This window comes from Puma concolor, chromosome F2 (assembly GCF_028749965.1).
Source record: "Puma concolor isolate L17-30 chromosome F2, mPumCon1.1.hap2, whole genome shotgun sequence".
NCBI classification, from domain to species: domain Eukaryota; kingdom Metazoa; phylum Chordata; class Mammalia; order Carnivora; family Felidae; genus Puma; species Puma concolor.
The window spans coordinates 40,938,340-40,965,124 of NC_141684.1; the positions used below are offsets into that span (position 1 = coordinate 40,938,340).

The 26,785-nt window shown below is 41.6% G+C and overlaps 1 protein-coding gene across 1 annotated transcript; it reads left to right on the forward strand.

The window, feature by feature from the left end:
- The first annotated feature begins 1,722 nt into the window (after positions 1-1,722).
- UQCRB (ubiquinol-cytochrome c reductase binding protein) lies at positions 1,723-6,173 on the forward strand. Its single transcript, XM_025922785.2, has 4 exons — positions 1,723-1,864; positions 4,011-4,082; positions 5,125-5,291; positions 5,964-6,173. Exons 1-4 carry the CDS (start codon positions 1,846-1,848, stop codon positions 6,039-6,041), a joined length of 336 nt encoding a protein of 111 aa, XP_025778570.1. The 5' UTR covers positions 1,723-1,845; the 3' UTR covers positions 6,042-6,173.
- Positions 6,174-26,785: the final 20,612 nt, after the last annotated feature.

The window sequence follows — 26,785 nt, forward strand, 5'->3', positions numbered from 1 at the left end:
CCCGGAATGTGAATTGTTCTTAAAAACTTCTCACATTTTTCTTGGCCAAAGTGTCACATGGCCATGCCTACCTTTAAGGGAGTAGAGAAGTGCAATTCTACCCGTGTGCCTGGAGGAAATCAAACATATTTTTTGAATCAATACTAATGACTGCCAGCAAACATCCAGGATCTCTAGGCTCAATACCTTTAGGAGCTGGATTTTGCAACAGTCTTGGATATCTGACCTCTTGACAAGGTCTTCCTTCTCTTACTGCCTTCACCCTATAACCAGCAAGCTGAAACTTCAGGGTAATGAGGAAGGAAAAAGAGTTTAGTAGAGCACTGGTAAAGCAATGTGCCAGTGTAAAATGTATTGCATTTCTTCACATCTTTCAGACTTCACTTTGGCTAGTGTAGTCCGGGAGCAGCCCTCAGTCAGTTTTTAGTGCTGCATAAGGACTGAGTAGTGTTGAGAATCTGGTGGCACAAAAGAAAAAAGGGGAAGGCAGTAAAATTTTAGGACTGGAATGTGACCAAGACCATTAAATCTAACCTTTTGAATTTACAATGAGATGGCTTTCTATATGGTTCCAGTTCTCAGCTTAAGCCTGAAGAAAACAAAAGTAGGTATTTGTGGGTACTTGCTATGGATTGAATTGTCTCTCCAGAATTCATATGTTGAAATCCTAACTCCCAAGGTGATGGCATTTGGAGATAGAGCTTTCGGAAGATAATTAAGTTTAGATGAAGTAATATGAGTGGGGCCTTCATAATGGGATTTAATGCCCTTATAATATAGGCACAAAAGAGCTTGCTTTCTCTCTGCCATGTGAGGACACAGTGGGACTGCAGTCCTGCACCACCCACAGGAAGACCATTCAACTGAAACTGTGCTGCCACCTTAATCTTGGGCTTCTAGCCTTCAGAACTGTGAGAAATACTTTTGTTTTTTAAGCTATCCAGTCTCTGGTGTTTTGTTACAGCAGTTCAAGCTGACCATGACAGTAATGCTGCTAGAGGTTCACTAGTAACTGAATCAGTCACACTAATTCTAATTGCTTTCTGTCCCAAGATTTTAATCCCTTAGACTTAACATGTTGGGGCTGAGATCTTAAGAGTATATTTCTATCTTAAAATTGTACACAAACTCTGCTATATCTCTTAGTTTTAGCATCAATTTTTTGTTGTTGTTGTTATTGTTCTTATCTAACCTTCCCTTCCACTAAAATGGCTTGGTGTAGATCTTAAACTGGAGAAACGGAAGTCCAGAGAAGGTTAGGGTGCCTGGATTAGTAGTGTAGTTAAGTACATGGTCCTAGAGTTAAGGAATCCCAAAGTTTTACCTAGATACTCTGATACCAGAAGATGATCTGGATTCTTTCTAGCTCTGTGGTCTTGGACAATTTATCCAACTTTTCTGAACCTCAGTTTCCTCTCTACAATGGGGATAATGACAGTACCTACCTTAGATTTACAACTAAATGAAAGAAAATGAGAATATGCAGGTAAAAGGCTTAGCGCATTACTATGTACAAAGGGCTCAATTAATACTCCGTAAATTCTCACAGCTTGTCCATTATAGAATCCAGGCTAAAGCCCCAGTGTCCTTATTCCTTGCCTAATGTTCTTCCCACCAGGTCACATGAAATGTTTAATGGAACAGGGTGCGCAAAACGCCAGGCTTACTACAGCGGCCTAACCCAAGGGGAAGAGCGCCGCCAGCAAGCGCCCTAAGTCGGCGCCAAAACTGCGCCTGCGCGGGCGTCCTTCCTCGCCCGGTGACGCGACAGGTGGCGCCTGCGCATTGTGTCCAGCGCGTCCTTCAGGACTTACCCAGCAGGCAACGCTCCAGTATCGGGTCAAAATGGCGAGCCGGCCTGCGGGTAAGTTATTGGCGACCACCCTGCCAGGCATCGCCACACTCAACCTTTTATTCTTGCAGCAATTTGCTCCACTTCCTCTGCTCTAAGGGGCCAGGTGTGCGGCGATGAGAAGGTGGCGGCTCCGCTCTCGCCTAAAGGACACCTTTTCCCTCATCCCCTTGCTGTCCCCGGGCTCACCTGGAGGGTCGGGAGGTGGATCTGCTGGTGGTGAAGGTGCCCGCGGTGGCTCCACAGCCCTGCCATTCCAGCTGCCCGTGCTCGGCAGTCCTTCCGCTCGACCTTAAAAAAGTTCAAGGGCACAAAGAGATAATTAGTGCAGGATTTTCAACCAGAATGAACCGAGTGCTTGCCGTGAGTCAAGCCCTATCATGTGTGATAAATTCTCCTGCCAGTGAGACGTGAGAGATTAGTACTAGTTTCCCTTTTCTGCAGATCAGGTAACCAAGGCAGGGTGGCCGGAGGAAATAGGTCTGCAAACTCGGTTCCCAACCTCACGCTTCTCAAACGGAAATTAGGGGCAGCTGAGCTAAGGTTACAGCCAAACTTCAGATTAACCTTGGCTTATTTGGGACGGCAGCTCGATCTGTAGGTTTGGATAAATTTGTATTTACTGTAGGCACTGGTGCAAACATACCTAATGGAATAGAATACAGAAATTACCAGAGTATTTAAAACAGATTGTGAGGACCAAGTAGGATTTTCCCTCCCCAGCACTATTTTTTGCCAGTCTCTGCCCTCTGGAGGTATACATTGGAGTAGCTTTTAAAAACTATTGATCCCTTTCTCCTCGCCCCCAGCAGTGGTCGAAGCTGTTAGGAAACATCAGGTTGCCCGAAAAATCCATTAATTTAAATGACACTGAACTTTTTGGTGGCGGGGAGACATTTAAGAACTCATTGTTTCATAGTTTGACAAACGTAGAAAGCACTCCACTCTATCCTGTGTTTGAGAACTAGATAGACCTACAGGTGTGTTGTAAATAAACGGAGCTAATGTGGGTAAAGCAGATAGGATAGTGCCTAGCATGCAGGTGTTCAATGGATATTAATCATTACCACCATCAATGGTAAATATGTTTACAGATAATTTGTCCTCTACAAGTATGTTTGTAGATTGTTGACTCTTTGGCACTTGTTTTTCTAGAAGCAATTTTATACATGGTGCTTAATTTTCAAGGAGACTTAACCAAAGTTGTGTAATCTGTGATATACTAAGGAGGGATATAATAAGGAGGGATTGAAATAAAAGGGAAGTTTGCTTTCGTCCCTTAGTGAGGGGCTAGCCCCAGACAAAACTTTAAAAGAAAATTTAAACATGCTCTTCCTCCTCTTCTTACCACCTCTCTCCTACGAATACGTCAGGCACTATCATGTTGCCCTTAGCCTCTACTGGGTTATCCCATCAGGCTCAGTCCTGCTAGGCTTTAACACTACCTATTTCTTCTCATCCATTTCCTTGTTGGAAAATTAGCTACTTGGGAGGAGGAAAGTGGGCTGCTTCTACCATAATCTATATTAAATGACAGGCTAATGGTATCAAAATCCTCCCAGAATATATATATATATATATATATTCGGGAGATATAGATATATAGATAGAGAGAGAGAGGGTAGCCAAGTGAAGTAAAGGTAATGTGGAATAAAAATTTTGGAGGAAGAGGGTCATTGAGACCTGCCAGCCTATCCTGAAGTCTTATCTTCTTTTCATATAACTCCAACTCCTTTGAAAAGTTTACACTTCCTTCCTGTAATTTCTGAAATTACAAAAGGTGGAGGAGTTCCAAGTACCATTCCCACATCCTACCCCTTCAGTTCTGATGGTAACAGGTACATGAAAGGATGGGACACTTGACATGGAGAGGCTGGAGTGGTAATAAGTACCTCTATATAGATCTTTTGTACATCAGATACTTGAGTTTACCCTTTTTCCCATGACTTGCTGCCCACCTTTTTTTAACCTGTGATCACTTTTGCTCATAGATACAATAAGCAGTTTTTATCTATATAGGATATGCGATTTTAAAAGGAAATTCCTCCCAATGTTTGCATTCTCTAACAAGGTAATAAAAGTACTGGTTGCTTGCCTGTCTACATGTTCATACAGTATAATAAGTGAATCATAGCAACTAACAGTGTGACAATATCAGTTGCAGCATCAAGTCGGTGGCTGGAGGGTATTCGAAAATGGTATTACAATGCTGCAGGGTTCAATAAACTGGGTGAGTATCTGAGTTTTCTTCTTCGGTTTTCTTGTTTTGCTTTATCTGAGAGTAGTGCTTTTGCAAGAGTTAAGATTCCCAAAAACAGTTTAACTGTACCTGTGTACATTAGAGAATTTTAAAATTAGGCCACATTTTATTGTTAAGTCTATCCTTTTTATTATTTTGAGAAGAGAGTAATAGAATCATCTCAGATGTTTGAGATGGAAATAAATTATGTTCTTGAAATATGGTAACAGTACATTTTCCTTATACACTCCCTCTCCCAACTCCTCCACTTAGCATTTGAAAATTTAAGTTATAGGAACTTCGAAAGTAAGAGATTTTTCAAATGTTAAAATTGTCTGGCATTTTTACAATCATCTGATACCTGAACTTTTTAAAAATTTTATAATTTGCCATGAACTTCATCTTTTTATTAATTGAAACTTGATGGAAGTGTCATTAAATGTTACTGGTTCTTGGGGCGCCTGGGTGGCTCGGTCGGTTAAGCGTCCGACTTCAGCTCAGGTCATGATCTCACGGTCCGTGAGTTCGAGCCCCGCGTCGGGCTCTGTGCTGACCGCTCAGAGCCTGGAGCCTGTTTCAGATTCTGTGTCTCCCTCTCTCTGCCCCTCCCCTGTTCATGTTCTGTCTCTCTCTGTCTCAAAAATAAATAAACGTTAAAAAATAAAAAAATAAAATGTTACTGGTTCTTTAGTACACTGTCATCTTAAGATTCTTTAATACCTTGATCTCAGATGTAAAGTATAAGAAAATAGACATGTGGTTTATTGATGTGTGTTTAAAAATAAAGTAGATATTTTAAATATTTTTAAAATTGTTTCAGAGGAAATGTGAGTTTTGTGGCAGTGTATTTTAAAAGGCTCTTATTTTGTTTCTATAGTATGTTTAAGAAATAACCCATTATTATGTATGAAATACATACATATTTCACCTGAGTCTTAAGTTATAAGTCATAAACATATTTACCCGTTGTTTTTTTTTAATGTCTGATTTTTGAGATGTGTGTTCAATCTGACTCTCTTGTTTTTTATCATAGGACTAATGCGAGATGATACAATATATGAGAATGATGATGTGAAAGAGGCCATAAGAAGGCTTCCTGAGAACCTTTATAATGACAGGATGTTTCGCATTAAGAGAGCACTGGACCTGACCATGAGGCACCAGATCTTGCCGAAAGAGCAGTGGACAAAATATGAGGAGGTAGCACAGCTTTTCTGTATCTGACAATGTTGGCCTCCAAGGATTGAGCATTAGAAACAGAGAAACACATTCATTTGTACAGTTAGGGTTCTTAAGGTTATGTCAAAGAAATATCCTCATGGCAGTCCAGTGAGGTTAGTAGGCCAAATGTTAGCTCCATTTTAGAGATAAACACTTTGAGACTTAGAGGTGATGTGACTGTTCCAGAATCACTAAGCAAGTCTCTAATGTAGAGATCCAGGGCTGGAATCCAGATCGTGTCTCTTCCAGCCCATTGTTCTCCCTCTGCACTCTGCTTTCTGCTCAGATGAAAAAATTGGTGATATGCATGTGATCAGCCCATGGAGTGGCCCTCTAGCTCCCAGGAAGGACTCCGAAGTAAACCCTCCTCTTGAACTGCATTGAAACTAGGCAAAGGCTTGTACTCTCATCTCTTCTTCTCTGGCAGACTTTCCCCTCATAACCTATCAAAGCAACTTATTACAGTATCTTTGTGGGCTTTTACATGTTAGAAAAGCAGACCGTTTTTAGCCTGCTTCAATATATATATTTTTTAAGTTAGAAATAAAAATTAATCTTGATGGATTTCTTTTGTCGAAGACCTGTTGAGTGTTAGGGATATATCAGTGTGTGATACTGGCATATAATATTTTTCTTTTATTCATTCTTTAGGATAAATTCTACCTTGAACCATATCTGAAAGAAGTTATTCGGGAAAGAAAAGAAAGAGAAGAATGGGCAAAGAAATAATCATGGAGTTGAAATCTGTGGTTGCAGCTGCCCTCAGATATTTTTAAGAGATTGGGTAAACCCAAAATATACAATTTGGAACTATTTGAGCTGCAAATGTATTAACTTTAAATAAATGTCTATTGTAATTATTGTTGGGATGTTTGAATTCTAAACCCTATTCTGAGCAACTACTGAATTTACTTCCCTGTTACAATTCTAAGATACTTTTTAGTTAGCATTTTACTCCTTCCTGGAGCTTAAAAAAGCTACTTTAATCAGTTTTCCTCACTGAGTGGATAACTTCTTAATGTACTGAAGGATATAACATTCTTCCAAGTAGAATAGTCACCTTTGTATTGCCTTTGTAGATTAGCAGTATACTTAGAAGCCCCCTCAGGGCCTAACTCGCAGGGATGGTATAGAGCAATTTGCCTAGATCCTCCTCTGATCATGGATTTGGTCATGGCAAAGCAGTTCTCCTTTAACATACTTAATATTTTGTAAGATTTATGATTTGATTTTGCAATCCATTTGAGTTCTGTTATTGGTACAGTATCACAGATCACAGAGAAATGGTTGAGGATGTTGACAGATGCTAGTATTGGGACGTGGTTTAGTGAAGGACTATATGAGATTAGTAAAGATTTTTGTGTCAAGGTGCTTCCCTATCAGGCCCAATGAAGCAACTAAGACAAATTCTCACAACCAAGGACCATTGTTTTCAGTGATTCGGTTTCATTCCTCTCTCACACCTTTGCAAATTAATTTGAATCTCATACGTTGCTGATGGGTGTTCTATGGATATAACCCATTTGGATAACATTTTGGCAATATGTATCAAGAACCGCAAACTTTTTCTAAATAATTCCAGTAGTGGCCACCATTATATTGAGTGATTGTGATTATTTTACATTAGACACTGTGCACTTTGTGATCATTGATCTTACCGCAATGCAGTGAGATAGGATTATTACTCCTTTACAAATTGAGAAAGGCTTACAGAGATCAAGCAACTTGTCCAAGGTCATGCATCCACAGAAATAGTGTAGGACTCCAAAACCGTGATGGAATGATACTTTATGAAAAGGATGTTTTTGCAGCACTGCTTATCAGAGTGAAAAACTGAGCAATGAAAGTTTTCAGTAATAGGACATGACTAAGCTGTGCTAAGTGGAAAAAGTATATTAAGAGAGTTTTAAAATTTAGAAACTTCGGGGTACCTGGGTGGCGCAGTCGGTTAAGGGTCTGACTTCAGCTCAGGTCATGATCTCACAGTTCCTTGGTTCAAGCCCCGTGTCAGGCTCTGTGCTGACAGCCTAGAGCCTAGAGCCTGCTTCAGATTCTGTGTCTCCCTGTCTGTGCCCCTCCCACACTCGTGTTCTGTCTCTCTCTCTCTCCAAAATAAACATTAAAAAAATAAAATAAAATATTGGAAACTTCTTATGATATTAAATGAAGAAAGATGTAACCAGGTGAAACAAAATCCCCGACTCTTGGTTAACAAAGACTGGGGAAACACTGAGATGGCAAGAGTGGTTATCTTTTACTGAATAAAGGTAGTATTTATATTTTTCCTTTTCTCTAATAGTCAATTTTTTATAACTGAACAGCAGTCACTTTTACAGTAGAAAAGGAAATCGCAGATATTTGTGTTCTTGGCACAAAAGCTGTAGGTCATAGGATCTCTTGACTTGCTTGAGCCCCCTGCCCCAGGGGCTCTTATGGGTTAAATGGTAGCTAACAATAAGACTGAACAATTTTTCTAAAACATGTTCAGGCTGAATAGGGAAGACTGGACTGAAGAACAGCAGGCAGGTTGTGCCCTTGTGTTCCTTTGTCACCGGTGAATTCCTAGTACAAGCGAGGATTGAAAACCACTCAGGCAAGATCAAGATTCCCTGGGGGCTTTTAAAGATCAGGCCACGCTTGGAGGAGGTTTCAACATAGTCCTGCTTCACAGAAAAAGACTAAGAAAACAGACTGTCCTGAACCCCTGTTTTTAAAACCATTTGGGTTTTCCTTGACTAGGACTCTCCAGAGGCTCCTTTAAGTTAAAGATCACTTTTGCAGGAGTCTATATATAATTATTCAACTAGGCAGCCAATGTGTACCTTTGCAAGGAGACCAGAGCTGAAGCATCTCAAACTGGACCCCTACAATGGTATGTGGGGAGAAGGATGGAGTGGAGGGAGGCTGAGGTACTAAGCTTAGGAACTATGTTTGTAAATGCTGTTGATATTTAAAGCAAGCCTAAAGGCTCCCCTGAAAGATGGGGGCAAACAATTGGCCAAGGTTAAGGTGTAACAAACAGCTGGGTCATCCACCTGCTCAAGGTAGAAAATGAGGCATGACAGTAGGGTGATCTGTGACTTTGTCAGAGCTCTTTCTATAGCCAAACTGTAAGGCTTTTCTATGTCAATTACCTGATTCTTCTAAATAGAAAAGGTATGCAAAAGTTCTTAGAAAACCATGAACGCTATATCAAAGTTTTTACTGTTAATTATAATTATTAGTGTTGTTCTGCTTGTTACGAGGAATAAGACAGTAGAAGGAGTATTTGGCCATTGAAAGAATAGTTGAAGGGGTGAGAATTTTGTTAATTGGTCAATGAAATCCTTTCATTTGAAGAGAGGGCCTTTTTGCTACCAAAAGCTGTAGTGTTTGAAAAATCAGCATGGGCGTATCTGAAATACAGAGGCTTATCATCCTATAGACAGAATAGAGTGATTCAGAAATGATTGTGGGTTAGACTGCCCAGAGATGAGTCCATGACTCATTGTGTAACTTCAGAAATATTTAACCTCCTTGTGCCTCAGTTTCCTCAACTCTACAATGAGGCTAATGATGGAACCTACTTTACAAGGATATTGTGAAAATTACCTGACTTCCTTACATGTCAAGCACTTAGACTAGTTCCTGGCACATGGCTAGCACTACGAGGCTTAGCTTCTGTGCTCCTTTAGGTGAATAGAAAGAATAAATATTCTGGGGAGATGCACTCAGCCATCAAGTCTGGTTAGCTGACTTGAGGTCCAGGTCCTGGGCACGTCTCCTCAATCTCCCCTGTGGCACTCTCATTTCTGGTCCATCTGCCTCCTTTGGCTGTCTGACCTTGAATGAAGGTACCCATTAGCCAAGATGAGGACAGATGGAATTGGTCCTGTATGACAGCTTCACTGGGATGGAGCCCAGCTAAGACTTTGCTGTCTCCTTGTTTTGCCTTTTGAGTTGAGTTTGTTTTTTTTAAACTTTCAAAATTTCACATCCTGCTAGTTTATGTTGTACAGCGTAAAATGTTTGGATTTTTTATCGTTCAAAGTTTGAGGTTGATTTAAGTTTTGAATGTATAATTCCCTAGACCTTGAAGAAAGATTCCTTACTCTGAAGTGGTTTACTTTATCTTTCTGTTCTTTGCAATTCCATCCAACACCTGGCTTATGTTCACTGTTGTAGTACATCAGTCAACCTTCATGTTGCTGAGGTGTAGGAAGCAGAGTAAGGAATGGTGGGGCCTCAGGTCCCCAAATACTGACTCTGATTCGAATCCCAAACTGCACAGCAATGTTTGGTAACGTTCCCAAATGGTGTTCTCATGGCTTGAACATCTATGTGATGCTCTATGAATGGTACCAACATGTTTTTTTTTTCTTGTTGTATTTTTTTTATGTTTATTTATTTATTTTGGGAGAGAGAAGGGGGCACACGCACAGGGAAGAGGAGAGGCAGAGAGAGAAGGAGAGAGAATCCCAAGCAGGCTCTGCACTGTCAGGGCAGAGCCTGAGATGGGGCTCCATCTCAAGAACCATGAGATCATGACCTAGGCCGAAATCAAGAGTCCCACACTTAACCAACTGAGCCACCCAGGCGTTCCAGAACCAACATGTTAGTGAAGGAATGTTCACAGGCAGCACCATTGCATATTTTAAAACTCTAGAATCTTAATAAAGTCCCAAGTGTAGATTTTGATAATGATTTCTTATTTACTTTAGGGGCTCCCTTTTAAGGCATTAATTCTGCACTAATTCTGACTTTCTAAAAGATTCATTAATAAAAATAAAAACTGGGCCAAAGCCCAAAGTTCCTATAGCCATAATAATCCTTCTATATTCACAAACATGCTGGGGTTTTGTTAATATAGACATCCTGTGTGTAGTGTTGAAAATACCCAAAGTACTTGGAATTTTTAACTTAGGTGAACATAAAAACTGTACTAAGCAAAGCTGTGACAACCTGATGGATGAAGGGAATTGAGTTTACACTGAATGAGTGACATGAATTTTAGGAACTACCGGTATCAGAGATGAACACAGTTGAAGGGTGAATGAAACACAGAACTCTAGAAAATACAGGGAAAGGGTCCCTTGTTGGAATAGGTACTAAATTCTGCCACTAGGTGGCGATACACTACAACTTTACAACTTCAAGGTCCACTACACCAGTGTAATTGAAGATTTATCCATTCTGTGCCCCAACTCCCTCCCCTTCATTTTTCAGGATGACAACACCTTAGAGGTTTATGACCATCAGGAGAATTTACAACTAAGCTATATACTGATGTAATGAAATCTAATATATGCTGTGCAATGAATTATGAGATGTTATTTAGTTTCAGGATTTTATTACTTCAATCAGTTATGACCATATTTCCTTTTATATGATTGCTCACTCTTTAAACATACCAGATGACTGTATAAGGAACACCTAATAAAGTCTATAGATGTTAAAATATGAATGTTTTAATTTATTTGCCATAATTTGTTTAAATTCTGGTTATACTGTTCATATTAAAAGTCATAACATGTTAGAATCTGAGATCTCAGATTGGATGGTGCCTCCGAATTATATTTTGCTAAGAAATGTCATTGTATGTATTAGCAACTGAGCAGGGAAGAAGAATGGAATCGTTACCAGGCAGTTAATTTTTAGCATAGATTCCAGAAAGTCTGTTAATATTTGAGGGGCTTATGTATTATGACAAACTATTTAAATTGTTATTCTGGAATCTGACTATATCTCTCCTACAGTCAAAAGAATGTATTATTTGTTTTACTTTGTATTTTAATACATTTGACTATTTTTGCATAAATGCCAAAAATCTAATTTCAAAATAAATCCCTGTGAAAATTCTGGTAACACTATTCAATTGAGTCATTGCTCTGTTAATATTCTAACTATTTTAAAGAAAATTTTATACATACATATGAAAATTATATTTACAAGCCATCCCCCCACCAAGAAAGGTAATTTCTTTGGTTTACAGAAGAGTCAGTTTATAATTCCTTTCTTATGCATGCATTTAAAATGTGGTTTGCCACTAAACTGGAAACTCAGATCTGATGCCAACAATTTAGGCAACTCATTAGCCTATATAGATTGGGGTTTCCCAGCTATAAAATGAAGGGGCTTAACTGCAAAGGCTTTAAGACATTTCAGCACCAAAACAATCTGGGTCTGTGATTTAACTTATGCACGTTATAGTTAAGAAAAAGTACTCTTGATGGAGCATCAGCTTTGTACCAGGCATTGTTCATATTTGTCTCTTTGCATCCTCTCTGCAACCCTTTGACATAGATATTATTACATCTACCGTATAGATAAAGAAATTGGGCTTGAAAAGTCATTTTACTATTGTTCATTATACAGTTAACATTTTTTTTAAATGTTTATTCATTTTTGAGAGAGAGAGCACGAGCAGGGGAAGGGCAGAGAGAGAAGGAGACACAGAATCTGAAGCAGACTCCAGGCTCTGAGCTGTCAGCACAGAGCCCGACATGGGGCTTGAACCCACGAACTGCGAGATCATGACCTGAGCTGAAGTCAGATGCCCAACCTACTGAGCCACCCAGGTGACCCTAAAAAAATTTTTTTTAGTGTGTGCTTTTTACGTGTTTTATACTAGGTGGGAGCTAGGGATAGGACAGGATTTCTCAAAATTAGTACTATTGACATTTGGGGTTTAATAGTTCCTTGCTGTGTGGGCTTTCCTATACATTTTAGGACGTTTAGTAGCATCCCTGTTCCCCCATCCCCCCAGTGTGGCTACCAAAAATGTCTCCAGAACTTGCCAAATATCCCCTGGGAGACAGAAGTGTCCCCAGTTGAAAACCATCAGTATAGGGATACAAAGAGAGAAACCAAAATGGTGGAGACCGATATGTAAATAGATATATAAATATGCAAATATATATGTAAATGTGTAAATTATCAGCAAAAATATATGTATCAGGTATTATGGAAACATGGAAGAGGGGAAACTTACTCAACCAGGAGGGTAATCAGGGAAGACCCTCTGACAGCTTAGCTGGTTCCAGAAGAGTAAGCACAGCCAGGCAGGCCAAGAAGGTGGTGGAGACTTTCCAAGCAGAGGGAAATAAAAAGGACATGCTCAGAGACACTGAAGTGCAAGGTGTATGTCTAGGGAAGAACAGGCAGTTTTGCATTAATGAAGTGGCAAATGTCAGCTGGAAGAGGTGAGATGAAACTTGGAAGGTAATTCCCTATCGACATGCTTGGACTTTGTGAGCAGGAAAGTATTTGAAAAAATTCTGAGAAGTGAAAATTCCCAGAATTTTCAAGTTGGGTCAAGAGGGATGAATTTTAAAGTTTCTCAATATTGAACTGCCAATTTGCTTTTTGAAACTTTGTAATGATTTATACTTCTCTAAGCAATCCATTAGCACCCCTGCTTGCACTGAATGCTCCCCTTAAGAACAATCTTTGTGAACTTGGTTGGAGAGTTTCTTGTTTAAATTTGCATTTCTTGGATTGAGTAGTTAAACATTTTTCCATATGCTGTTATCAAGTTGTTTTTCCTCCTTAATCAATCTTGTTCATGTCCTTTGCCTATGCCTCTATTTTTATTTTTATAGCTTTTTCCTTATTTGTTTAGTTTTCTTCTTTGTTCCCACCCCCACCCCCCAATTTGGGTCAGTTCTTATCTATTTGTGTGAGACCTTTATGTATTTATACAGTACCCCTTTTACTTAAGTTTGTTGAGATGATGTTTTCTTATTTCATTGTTTGAATTTTGTTTGGGTTATTTTTGATGCCGTTTCAACTTTGTTCATGGTGGTTTTTGTCAAATGGAAGTTTCCAATTTTTATGTAGTACAATCTATCAGTCTTCTCCTCTGTGGTTTTGCCTTTGAGGTCATACTTTGAGAAGTCCTCCCTTTACTCCAAGGTTATATAAATATCTAGTGAGGTTTTCATCCAGTGCTTTTAGCTGTAAGAAGTACAACCATAAATCTTTAATCTCTAAGGAATTTAGGTATATGGTATGAGCAGAGCATATTTTTGAGAGATACTAAGAGGTCCAACTGGCAAGACTGGATGATCAATTACATGTGCAGAAGGTGAAGGTAGGAGGTAGAGAGGGAGGGGATCCACTAAAGGGAATGCTCTAGGGGGAATGCAGGCTGGTAATCAGCCCATTCTGTGAGCTTGTCATTCTGTAAGACTGTTTGCTGTGCTGGATATTCCAGATCCACTCTCTGTACTTCTCCATCTTGTTTTGCACTTGGGAGGCTGACCTATATGGACTGCATCAATAGACACCCTTGCCCTCTGGCTTAAGGTTGGCCAATGGAAAGTCACCTGCAGGAGAGGGCAGATAAGAGACACTGGGGTTTACTTACCTGGCCCACGACCTGCTGGGCTAGGTTTGTCAGTCCCTCTCAGGATTCCTACAGCTCTCTGCCTCCCCACTCCTGTCCTTTGTTGGTTCCCCTTAACCCTGCCTGCCCTTTGTTAGTAGTCTCTTCACCGAATAGTCCTTGGTTGCAGGAATTTGACTGGGAACCGAGGACCCTGACTCAGAGCTGGGCTCCTCTCAAGAATGGTTGGGTTTTCCTGTGGGAGCACCAAGGGCCACCACTGGAACTGGGTTGTGGTCCATCCCCGGAAAAGTTTACAAGCTTGCTTCTTTGAGGTTGGCCAACTCGTGGCCCAGTGTCAGCCTCTAAGAGACCACACAAGTTCCTGTCGAAGGGAATGACCTTCCAAAGCCTGTCTCCTACTACTCTCACCTCTCTGCCTCTATGCCTGATGGATCTGCTTCCAATCAGAGACTTACTCTTCTACACAATTTAATTCAGGGAAATGCCAGTGCTAAAAAGATGCTGTATGACAGAAAACAGAAGGTTCACCCATCCTGACATACTGCTGCACTGTCTTTCTGGGCAAGCTCTTTCTTCTTGTTTAACTCCCTCTTCCCCAAACACACTGCAAAATTCTATCTCTAGTCTTTGTCTCCCCTGCTCCCTGTCTCCTGGGATGCCACTCACAAACCTCACCATCCCCTCTGCCCAAGTTCTAGCTTTACTTTCAGACAAAAATTAAATTCTACCTACTCAAAGTAGCCCTCCCAGATCCCAAAACACCTGACATTTCTATTTTCTTGGAATTTCTGAAGCACTGACTGCTTCAACCAATCATTCGTTATTTAAAATTTGGGGCGCCTGGGGGGCTCAATCTGTTAAGTGTCTGACTCTTGGTTTTGGCTCAGGTCCTGATCTCAGGGTTCATGGGTTTGAGCCCCACTTCGGGTTCTGCACTGACAGTGCGGAGCCTGCTTAAGATTCTCTCTCTCCCTCTCTCTCTCCCCCTCCCTTACTCATTCTCTCTCTCTCTCTCTCAAAATAAATAAACATGAAAAAATATTTTAAAAATAAAATTAGCGAAAACCATTTACCTAGTGTTCACTATGTGCTATTAGCAGTCTTGTTATTCCTTAAAAAACTCTTTTTTTAATGTTTGTTTACTTTTGAGAGAGAGAAAGAGAGGGAGACAGAGAATCCGAGAAGTTGGCCGCTTCACCTACGGAGCCACCCAGGTGCCCCTCCTTAAAAAACTCTTTAAACTTTTCATATGTACTCCGAGATGTTAGGTAACTGTACAAGATCACAAGTGAGCAAACTGAAATTTAAATTCTGTCTGCCTTGAAATTGCCATGCTGTCTTTTTCATATATGCCATCTCATATTTATCATCTTTACATTTACAAATTCAATTCCATTTCATACTCATCCTTTGCCTATATTTTTCTTTTTTAATTCTATCAGCCGAATGATAGAACTTTAGTTTTAAAAGTAGTGTAATCACGCCTTCTCTGGGGAGGTGACATTTGAACTACACCCTAAATATCAGAGAGGAACCACCCTGTGAAGCCACCCTGATTCTCAAGTTGAACTGTGCAGAGAATCACCAGGGAAGTTTAAAAGCAAACATGTAACCCAAACCAAAACTACCCGATGCCTGGGAACCACCTTGGAGATTCTGATTGACCGGATTTGGATGCAGCCTGTAATGCAGGTGGTTTTAATAAGTCACTATGGCTGAGAAACACTGGTTTAGCAAAGAACATTCCCAGCAGCGAAAACAGCAAGTACAAAGGACCTGTGGTGGTAGCTAGCTGGGGGCAGCTGAGGGGAAGCTGATGGAGGCCATTGTGCTGAATCTGAGCAGAGGAGTAGAGAGTGCAAACCTGAAGTCAGAGAGGCAGCCACAGCCATCCGGTGGAGGACATTTTAGACCAGGGGAAAGAGTTCGAATTTTGTGTAAATGCAACTGGAGGCCCTGGGGGTTTTTAAGCAGAGCAGTGAACTATGATTTTAAAGCAAGTGGTATGTATAAAACAACCTCATTCTTTTTAAGGAAAGCAGAGCTCTCCAGGTTATGGGTGTCCAATAATTTATTCAACCACTTTCTCATTGATTGACATTTGGGTTGCTTCCAATGGAATGCTATTACAAATAGAGCCTCAGTGAATATCCTTCTGCACTTGTGCCTTTTTGCATTTTTATAGGATAGGGTCCAAAGGCTTAAAAAATTTAGACAGGGGACATGTTTGGTGAGGAGGGGAGAAAATCCTTTAAAACTCCCTGTCATGCAAGCAAGAGAGATCTTTTAAGCCCAAGTGTCTCAAATGCGTGTTCCACACCAGCCAGGATATAGCCAGGTTTAGCAGACCATCAAGATTTTGCAACTAGCCGCTGGAGTGTCCTACAATAACACCGAAGTGTGAGAAACAAGGACACACCCAGCGTTACTGAAACGGACATTTCATTTCCCCTTAGGTTTTAATAATATCATAAATTGATTACATTTGCTCTGCTTTCAGTTCTATCCAAGTGATTTAGCTAACATATTGTATGTTTAGTATTTTATGTTCACATAAAAGTCAGCTTTTTGAAATCCTGTCGTAAATCAGGACAGAATTTTCCTTTTTGGTAGATAAGCATACTAGTTTTTAGATTTCCCATTGTCTAAAGAAAAGGTGCCTAAGGTGAGTGTTTCTCCATCCATTCAAAAAACAATTTTTTTTTTATTACTTAGGGCATTTCCACCTTTTGTGTACACGTCTGTGTACAAATAAGTTTTAATGTGTTCCTTTAACTAATATTTACTCCTTACATCGTGCTGGCTGCTGGGGTCCAAAGATGAACCACACTGAATCCTTGTCCTCATTGTGTCTGAGGTCTGGAGGGGACGTAGCCCGGTACAGGAACAGTCACAACTTTGGGTGAGTAGGGCTTCTCTGGGGAAAGCAGGGGATGGAGAGGGGTCATGGAGGATAGGACCCACCCAACCCTGGGGGAGCTGCAGGTGGGTGACATTTGGTTGGTAATAAGCAATGGGATAGATTGTGGTTAAATTAAGCAGACATTTGTATTGGGAGAATATCATGGAATCAGTGGAAGTTGTTTTAATGTCCTATTGCTGCTGTAACAAATCACCATAGACTTAGCATAAAACCACACAAATGTACTGTCTGACAGTTCTGGAGGTCAGAAGCCCATAATAAGTCTCATGAAACGAAAATCAAGGTGTCCTCAGGGCCGGTACCTTCTGGAGGCTCCGGGGGAGAATCTGTCCTTTGCTCTTCCAGCTTCTAGAGGCTGCCAGCATTGCCTGGCTCATGGCCACATCACTTCAATTTATGATGCTATTAGCACATGGCTTTCTGCTATCTTTGACCTCCCTGCTTCTCTCTCGTAAGAACCCTTGTGAGTACGTTGGACCCACCTGGATGATCCAGGATAATCTCTCCAACTCAAGATTCTTAACTAAGTCACATCTGCAAAGTCCCTTTTGCTAGATAAGGTAACGTACTCACAGGTGCCAAGGATTAAAGCAAGGACCTCTTTGGGGATAGAGGTCGTTATTCAGCCTACCACAGAAGGCAAAAGAGAAACCTCCAGAAAGAGTGGATGGACTCAAGCACAGCCAAGTTCCTGTCCCAGGACAGACTGAAGCTCTGTACTGGCCACTGCAGCTGCTGGCCTCTGGGCTGCTGGCCTGCATAATTTCTCAGCTATCTCCACATCTGTGTTGCTCCCACAAGACAGTATCGTGAGGTGGAACATTCCAGGTGGTGGAGCCTGGCTCAGGCACCCCATGCTGACTGTGGGGAGAAGGCGTATTGCTCCTGAAGCTCTGGTAACCTGAGGCCTGGGTTTGCCTTCCAGGACTCATACTAGAGTGTTCCTTCCCACAGCCTGCCAGGAGCATGTCCAGATGCTAGTGGCTATGGTGTGGACACACTAACACATCTATACCCCAGGAAGGAACCAATCACCAGGTGCGACTTCCTGAGGGAGATGCGTGGGCTGCTGGCCCGAAGAAGGATGTTAGAGTAACTCCGGTGAGTTCTTATGTCCTTCTTCAGGTGGCTCATTTAAGGACACTTGGCCCTTTATCAGGTCGTCACTTTCCCAAAGAAAAGGGACTAATACTAATAAAGGGGATCTGAAAAGAAATCAGACACAATATGTTCTAAAAGCATACAGATAAAACACTAGAGTCCCTCGCTTTAATACATTCCTAGTGGGTGTGCAGTTGATAAGATCTTTCTCAAAAGAAATAGATGCCAAGAGCCTTTAAAAGGACATAACATGTAGAGGTGCTTGGGTGGTTCAGTTAAGGGTCCGACTCTTGATTTCAGCTCAGGTCATAATCTCACAATTCATGAGATCAAGCCCCACATCAGGCTCTGTGCTGACAGGACAGACCCTGCTTGGGATTCTCTCTCTCCCTCTTTCTCTGCACCTCCCCCGCTCATGCTCTCTCTCTCTCAAAAATAAGTAAACATTAATTTTTTTAATGCAGAGATTTATGTCCATGGATGTTTATTCCAGCATTGTTTATTGTGGCACACACTGATGATATTACTGTCAAGAAGGGGGAGCTGGGAGTTGGAATATTATTCACCCTTTAAAAGTCGTATTCTGAAAGGCTACTTAAGGCTATGGGGATATTAAGGATGTGTCTTGTTAACTAAAAAAAAACAGTTTCAAAACAAAACATGTGATGTTGATATTATAAAAGCCATATATATGCTTGGGTAAGAAAAAGAAAAGAGTAATTTTCTGTAAATTTTCAGAAGTTTAGGCCATGGGCTCTCTGAAATCCATCCAGAGTTCCAGATTTAGACACCCTGGACTAAAAAAGATATGTCTGGCTAATCAGTTTAGAGATGATTTTAGCCTTTTTCTATGTACTTTTTCATGTTTTCCAGATTTTCAATGAACTGTTTTTATAATTTGAATACTAAAAAATAACAGCATTGGAAAAATTAAACTGTGATATTAGGAGAAAATAAAGAAGGAAAAATATATTTGCAGCACACATTTTCTTGGCCACGGTATACGTTAGAACCACCTGAGCGGGGCCTTTTCCACAATGTACTCCCACGCAGAGATCCTGATTCAGTATGCAGAAAAAAAACAAAACAAAACAACAACAACCAAAAAACATCAGAATCGTCTGGGTGCCCCTGGTTAAGGATTACTAATTCCAAACATGTATGTACTTCTCATATGGAAAAACAAACTCTAACCTCCCTGGACGCTAATGCCTTACCTCTCTTCATTTCTTCCTGATATATCTGCTGGTCCTTTACCCTCCTTCTTGTCACTTCTTTACCCCTCTTTCTCTTCTTAATAGCATGCATCTGCCAGAAAGCACTATTCTAACCTATACCTTGGAAATCTCCTGCCCTTTAATAAGTCTTGTGTCACTGTGATCACATATAAAGTGTTGTGGATTGAACTTGCTGGCAGAGTCCTCCAATATAGCAAGCCACTGCTGTTTTGCCACCATTTATTTATTTACTTTTATTTTAATGTTTATTTATTCTTGAGAGAGAGAGAGAGCATGAGTGTCAGAGGGGCAGAGAGAGAAGGAGACACAAAATCTGAGCTGTCAGCACAGAGCCCAGCGCAGGGCTGGAACTCACAAGTCATGAGATCATGACCTGAGCCCGAGTTGGACGCTCAACCGACTGAGCCACCCAGGCACACCTGCCACCATTTAAATTATGTTAAATATCCAACTACAAGCCCATCCTTGGAAGTCTGGCAGTAGTTTGTGGATGGCAGAAAGAATAAGTCCTATACTGCCTTCCACAGCAAGGGTCAAATCATAATGTCCTTCATTGGAAAATTGCAAGGCTCACTTAACTCAGTGAGCAAAACTTTATATGAAAGCAACAGTCACATGCCTTTTTTTTTTTTTTTTTTTTTTGCAGGGATGAGCTTCCTACTGGAAACTGAATGAGAAGGCAAAGAACATGCTGAACCATTTGCTGGAATTTGTCCCTTGGATTAGAGAAAGTGCCTGATATCTTTACCTTCCTCAAATATTTACAGCACAAATGGGTGAGGCGAGAGAAGGAACAGACATTTTTGGGCAGTACTTCATTTTTCTTTTTTCTCCCCAAATTGCTTTTCTTTCCAATCCACACTGAAATTTTGGTATAAGATGTTATAAGTTAACTAACTTGAGTATTGAGAACTAAAAACATAGCTTAGCTCACTAACCCACATTACAATCTTTTAACTGTTGAGACTGTTATCTGAAGATCAGGAAAAAGTAAGAAAACTGATTTGCTGATGAACAACTGTTTCAAATTATGACTTTGACTTTAAAAAGCAAAATATCAACATTAGACCTTAACACTCCAACTTGGAATTTGGTCTTGGGGCTTGACTGAATTTATAACCTCAATTCCACAACTTCATCATTCCTGGGAGAAAAGGGTCTGGGGACTTTGGTTCAGAGATTTAAGATAAGGGTCTGAGAGTGTAGGGATGGATGAAGGCAGCTGTTGGAACGTTTGAGAGAATCTGTCACTGGACAAACAAGATTATTTTTTTAAGTATAGGGGTTGTGCCAGTGTTAAACAAAAATAGATGTCTAGCGCATTTAGGTTTCTCTCTGATAGGTTGGGAAATCTTTGAATTAATCTTGACCCAGAATTACCTTTACTCTAAAAACCTTTACTTTCTTTTAATTATGAAAATATTGGCCATGACTACAAACTGTGTCCGTCTCTGCTGTGAGTCAACACAGGTAGATTAGTCTCGTCAGAATCTAGAGATGCTGTGTGAGGTTTGGACGCACTGAAGGCTTTGGGAAGAAGATACAAAGGTACAGAAAGACAGACTATGATATCATGGAGGAATGGAAAAATCCGAGTAACTGAATTCAATGATTCAGTTCCTGAGTTCCAGGCCATGAACTTGGGTGTACATGGTGAACAAAACAGATAAGCTGTCTGCCTTAGTGACACAGTGACATTAAGTAAGCCATTTGGGAACAATGGGGTAATTGAATCTCTGAGCTTGGTCTGGGCCTGCATAGTGTGTGTGTGTGTGTGTGTGTGTGTGTGTGTGTGTATGTGTGTGTAATTTTTTGTGGTGCCTGTGAAGCCTTATAGAAACTGAATATTTGTGTCCCTCCAAATTCATATGTTGAAACCCTAGTGTGATGGTATTTGGAGATGGAGCTTTAGGAAGGTAATTGTGTAATGAGGGTGGAGCCATCACGGTGGGTTTGGGACCTTGTAAGAAAATACAGGAGAGAGCTTGCTTCCTCTTCCTCTGCTCAGGATATGAGAAAACAACTGCCCATAAACCAGGAAGTCATCCCTCATCAAACACCATCCTGCTGGCCCCTTGATCTTGGACATCCCATCCTTTAGAACTGAGGGAAATACATGTTTGTTGTTTAAGGCACAGAGTCTGTGTTATGGTATTCTGTGATAGTCACCCAAAGTGACTAAGGTAACAGCTAAGAGATCTTTTGGTTGTATTATGATCATCAAGGTGTTTATTTTCTGGTCCACAAACTGAACCCAAGTTTCATGTCTTCAGTGGGTCACTGAATGACTAATACAATATAGTATAAGATAAGATAAGATAAGATAAGATAAGATAAGATAAGATAAGATAAGATATAATATAATAATACGTGTGTGTGTGTGTGTGTGTGTGTGTGTGTGTGTGTACATATAAAATGCCCAGCACTGGCCCTTCAATATCATCCACATTTGAGGCCAGTGTGCTAGCTTTGTTTTCTGTCCCGTCAGGGTGGGCACCCACCAACAACAATGCAGCGTGAAAGCACCTCTTAGTCCTCTTATAATAGGAAAAGATAGGATGAAATAGGCAGAGAGGGAAAGGTTAGGACCTGAGGTCCCTGGGTGCGGAAAAAAAACAAGTATTTTGGAACAATACTGGGAGTGTCTGACCACAGCAAACCCCCTCAGGAATAAGATTCCTCATGAGAATCTTCTGGTAACAGACCCCACCTACTCCCCCTCAGGTTTCCCTCAGGAATTTCACAAAAGGCCTGACTAAAATTAGTAGTAGACCATAAAACCTTATGACCCACAAGGAACGGTGTGGCCACAGACCCTCGTACGATGGAAACGAACCAGTCAGGAATGGACAACCCAGCACCTAGAGTTATCCAACCAATAAGGGTAGAACCTGAGAAGGAACCAGGGGGAAGGGTGGGGGCGGGCAACCAGAACTTTATAAAACAAGGACCCTTGCCTATAGTCCTCAGACATTCACTTTCGAACGCCCCCTCTCTGCAAAGAGATCTTTCCTACTACTCTTACTTTCTAATCTTCTACTCTAATTAACTAATGCCTGCTGCTCATTTTGTGTCCACCTGTCCATTCTTTGAAGCAACAAGACCATGAATCCTAGGTATTGAGGTTAAAAAATCCTGCAACACTCTCTGCTTGGTAGGTTGGCACGCTGGCACATAGGAGCCCCATGCCAGGCTCAGCACAATGAGATCTGTACTCTTAGCAGGACCTGGTCCAAGGAGTCACCAATGCAGCTGCCCTCTCCTTCTCTCTGCCCTTCCCAGCTGCCTTCATTTGCTGCCCTTTACCCATGGAAATAAATGCAGGAGAGAAGTGTTGTCTGCCCACTTGGCCATTGGTCACATACCCTTACTTAGGGGACAGGTCAGGTCTGTGTGGGGGTGGGGTAGAGGTTAAGAGCAAGGGCTCTGAAGTCAGACTGCCTGGGTTCAAATCCCAGCTGTGGGACCTTAGGCCAGTTACCTAGTCTCTCTGTGCCTCTGTCTCCTCATCTGTAAAAAAACGGGATGATGATATTACTCATCTCATAAGATTGCTTGATTAAGTAGGTAAGCACGAAGAACAGTGCCTGGCACTTAGTAAGCACTCAGTACCTGTTGCCCATTAGGATTTCATAGGTTTGAACGAAACTCAACGTTCACCTTGGTGTTCCTATTTCCTGCACTAGAACAGATTCAGGTTTAGACTCTGTTTTTAAGGGAGAGGAGCTGACAGGGCAGGAATTTAAAAAGGGCTTATTTAACTGACCTGGAGGAAAGCTGCTCTGGGGACACATAACCTGGAGGGAAATGCCAGGGAAGCAGATCTGGGTCCTAGAAATCAGCATCGCTTCTTGAAGATTGACCATCTGGTCTCTCAATACCCAGGCCCCTGCTCCCTCCCATCTACCCTCAATGTCTTGCCCTTTTTGGGGTGTGATTGCCTATGAGTAGCTGAGGACAAGGAAAATGGGGGAAGAGGCACAGGCCCTGGCCTATCTGTGAATTCCACGTGTTCCCTCCACCTGAACATCCACCCTGCCTCCTCCTCCCCGACCCGGCAACTAGCACTGAACTATCAACAAAGGGTTGCTTGTATGTTGGGTCTTTGAGAGGGAAAAGTCCCAGATTCATACATTTGTAAAGAAAAAAATTATCTGGCCCATATCTTTGCCTGCCCTTGTCAAAACAGCAGATCAGCGGCTTCCAAAGTTTCCCCGACCACAGAAAGCTGAACTCCCCAGCTCGAGCTTTCCGAGTAAGGTGAGACTGACCTCAGAGTTCTGTATTTATCAGTGAATTTTGCCAAACAAACCAGCTTAACGAAAAACATGGAATTGAGACCGTCTTTACGGGGCCAAAACCCGAACAGTAACAAGAACAGAAACTTGGCGTTTGGGTCTCCATTTGTTTCTGAAATGCTTCCCTTGTCCTCTCCCTTCCTTCCCCCAGGAGTGTTTAAACAGTGGAATAAAGATTTCATTCAAAGACAACTGATTGGCTCTCCCACAAATGGGGTAGAGGATGCGTCACCGCGCGTCAGCAGCCTCGTGGAGGGAGGAAGGAGCTACTGCTGGCACCTTTTGTGTCGGGAGATCAGCTTTCTCTTTTGGCTGAAAGTGTTCTGTTATTAGAGTCTGTTTAAAACTGGAACCCTTGGGGTCCTTTTTTGAATAGCACCATCAGCATGTTTCTAAACAGCAAAGATGTTGCTTTCCCTACCTCAGCTCTGGCCTTAAAAAACCAGACCGTGGCCACTGGCTTGTTTTGGTCTTGCAGACAATGGAGTTTTCAGACGTCTTGAAGTCTTAGAAATTTTACCTTAAAAATAATGAGAACCTTGATTTTAAAATATGTGTTAAAGATGTGAGGCAGATGTTAAAGTACAAAGCCCTACCCTTTGTAGGTGACAATTGGTGTTAAGGGGGACCCGAAGGATGGTAACTTAGTAAAATATTAAAGTGGCGACTTTGAAGGTGAAGGTTCAGGCTCGACCCAACAAACCTTTATTGCGATTATATTGCTATGAGCTTGCCTAGCAAATGGTAAGTGAGTGGGGTCACGGGCAGAAAGGTAACAGGGAATCGTGGGGATGAGAGAGGGAGACAGGAAACAGGCATGACTTGAGTTGTAAATTTTAGCAGGTGGTGAGGTGGCCATGTCTTTAACTGAAAAAGGAGTCGATTTAGGGATAGAAGATGGTAACAATAATTTGGATGTGTTGAGTTTATGGGTCTGCATGACATCCTCTACCCAACCATAAACCCCAGGAAGACAGCAAGACCTACTGTGTGTTTGTATCTACAACACTTACTACCAGTAACTGTCTGTAAATGAATCAATGAACCAATGAATGGATGGCAGCCCGTGGAGATGTCCACCATACTGTTGGGAAAGTAGATCCGGTGTTCCAGAGGAGGCCAGGATCTAACGTCCCAGGAAAACCTGCAGAGATTATAATTAAAGCCCTGGGAGTGGATACATTGGAGGGTATGAGTGAGAAGAGAAGGTACTGAACACACATTTGTGTCATCCCCTAGGCGTCCCCCAGCCTTCCAGACCCCCAGGGCCCCTGTTGGCCTTTCACAAATGCCAGGCTGGTTTGAAGAGAAATCTGAGGATTTAGACATACATGAGAAATATATGGTCTCTCCTACAAAATGTCTCCATCAGGAGGTATGTTGCAATGGAAAAAGCAAGTCTTGGAGGAATTAGACCACACACATTTATCAGCAGTCGCAGCGAAAGACATTCACCCAACCTTTTCTTTCAGGTTTGGTGAAGTCCTAGCTCTCCAACAATACTTTGCATGTAATGTTCTCTTTTTAGAAAAAAATTTTTTTTATTTAAGTATAGTTGACATACAATATGGCATTAGTTTCAGGTATACAACATCGTGATTGGAGCTACTGTCTGTCACCTGCAATGCTATTACAATTATCACTGACTGTATTCTTTATGCTGTGCCTTTTACTCCCATGACTTATTCATTTCATAACTAGAAGCCTGTACTGCCCATTGATCTTCACCCATTTTGTATATTTCCCACCCTCGCCCCCCACTCTGGCAACCATCGGTTTGTTGTCTGTATTTATAGGTCTGATTCTGCAGCAGATGTGAGAACAGTGGTGGGATCATCTTTTCTTCTAGGCTGATGGGATGAATCCTCCCTGAAGTAAGGACACATACGACCAAGTGGAGCTTGAAAGCCAAGGGCCATGTGGACTAACATCAAGGCCCAATAGTTTATGCTGCCTTGACATCTTGTAAAATCAGGAAGGCCACAAATGGCCTAGCCACAAATTCCACTCCCCACTCTACTCCTGCAGATAAGGTCCTCTGGCCAAACAAACCTTATCACAAGGACCAGGCACTGTTCCTGCCTCCCAGTAGCAGTCTTCTGTTCCCTGCCAGTCCGTGGAATTATTCAAACAAGCCAAGCACATCCTGTCAAAAGAGCCAAGGGTGGGATGCCTGGATGGGTCAGTTGGTTAAGCATCTGACTTCGGCTCAGGTCATGCTCTCATGGCTCGTGAGTTTGAGCCCCATGCAGGGCTCTGTGCTGACAGCTCAGAGCCTGGAGCCTGCTTCGGATTCTGTGTCCCTCTGTCGCTCTGCTCCTCCCCTGCTCACTCTCTCTCTCTGTCTCTCTCTCTCTCTCAAGAATAAATAAACATTAAAAAAAGAAAAAAGAGCCATGGGCCACTTCCCCCTCTTGTTACTACAAAGCCTGCCTCCTACAGTCCCTGGTTGTCTACTCTGTTCCGGTATACAACCCCTGTGGGACATTCTGTGTCCTCCTTCCTCAGGCTATGAGTGTACATGACTTATAAAATGTTGTCCAGTGTCGAGTATCACACACTTGGTCATCTCCATAACCCTAGGACAGGGATGCCTCCTTCACCAATGGGGTGAATAGGAGGTGATTAAAATAATCCCCTCCAAAGGCATTAAGTCTTGGATTCACCAGATCTGATATCCTCTTCATGCAAAATGCCTCTACAATGTTTCTAGCCAATCCCCATATCTTCAGCACCACTCATTTCCACTGTAAGATATTTTTATAACATTCTTAATGCTAGTTTACAGAACCAATTATAACATTAAAACTCTTGTAGTAGCTGTTTCTAGAGTGTGGATGCCTAATGGGGGTCTTCCAATGGTAACTATATTTCTGATAGGATATTCCTAGGGTGTAGATTACATACATATCACTCTTCCTATGCTGCAGTATTCTAAATTACATTACAGACAATATGTGAATGATTGTTTCCTTTAATGTTGAAATCAATTGGCTTGAACATTTTTTTTCCTATAAGCTGGGTACCCAATATACCTTTTCTAGATCTGAGGGGCTCTCTGGGCTTATATCTGTCCTTCTGTCTCTGAATTTAGTTTCTTGTGAGTGTTCTTCCTTCCTCAAACTCTTGCTTCTTTAGAACACTCCCTTGGTTCCCTTACTCCGCAAATTATGACTGGTTGGGAGTAGCAGACTTTACTGAAGGTTCAGGGCAAGGAGAATCCATTCCCCTGAACTGAATACCAGCAGGGTTGCTAGATTTAGCAAGTAGAAGACTCTCAATTAAATTTGAATTTCAAATAAACAATGAGGACTTTTTAGTATAAGTATGTCCCAACTAGTGCACAGTAATGTGTATTTTATCTGGCAACCCTAAATACTAAGCCCTAAACAGACATCTCTGTTCTTACACCAACCACCAAAAACTACCCTCCGACCTCCTTTTCCCCTTTGCCAAGCCAAGAGCATCACAGGTTAGAGATAAACATATGGTGTGGAGTGAAACCCAAAGGCGTGGGGGATGGTGTGCAATGGAGAGCGGAGAGATGATGAAGATTGGGAAGAAGCCACAGGCCTGGGCTTTGT

Excerpts from the sequence above, each read along its gene's own strand:
- UQCRB (XM_025922785.2), top strand. Across the intron at positions 4,083-5,124 it reads TGCAGGGTTCAATAAACTGG|GACTAATGCGAGATGATACA; the intron begins GTGAGTATCTGA and ends TTTTTATCATAG. Across the intron at positions 5,292-5,963 it reads AGTGGACAAAATATGAGGAG|GATAAATTCTACCTTGAACC; the intron begins GTAGCACAGCTT and ends TTCATTCTTTAG.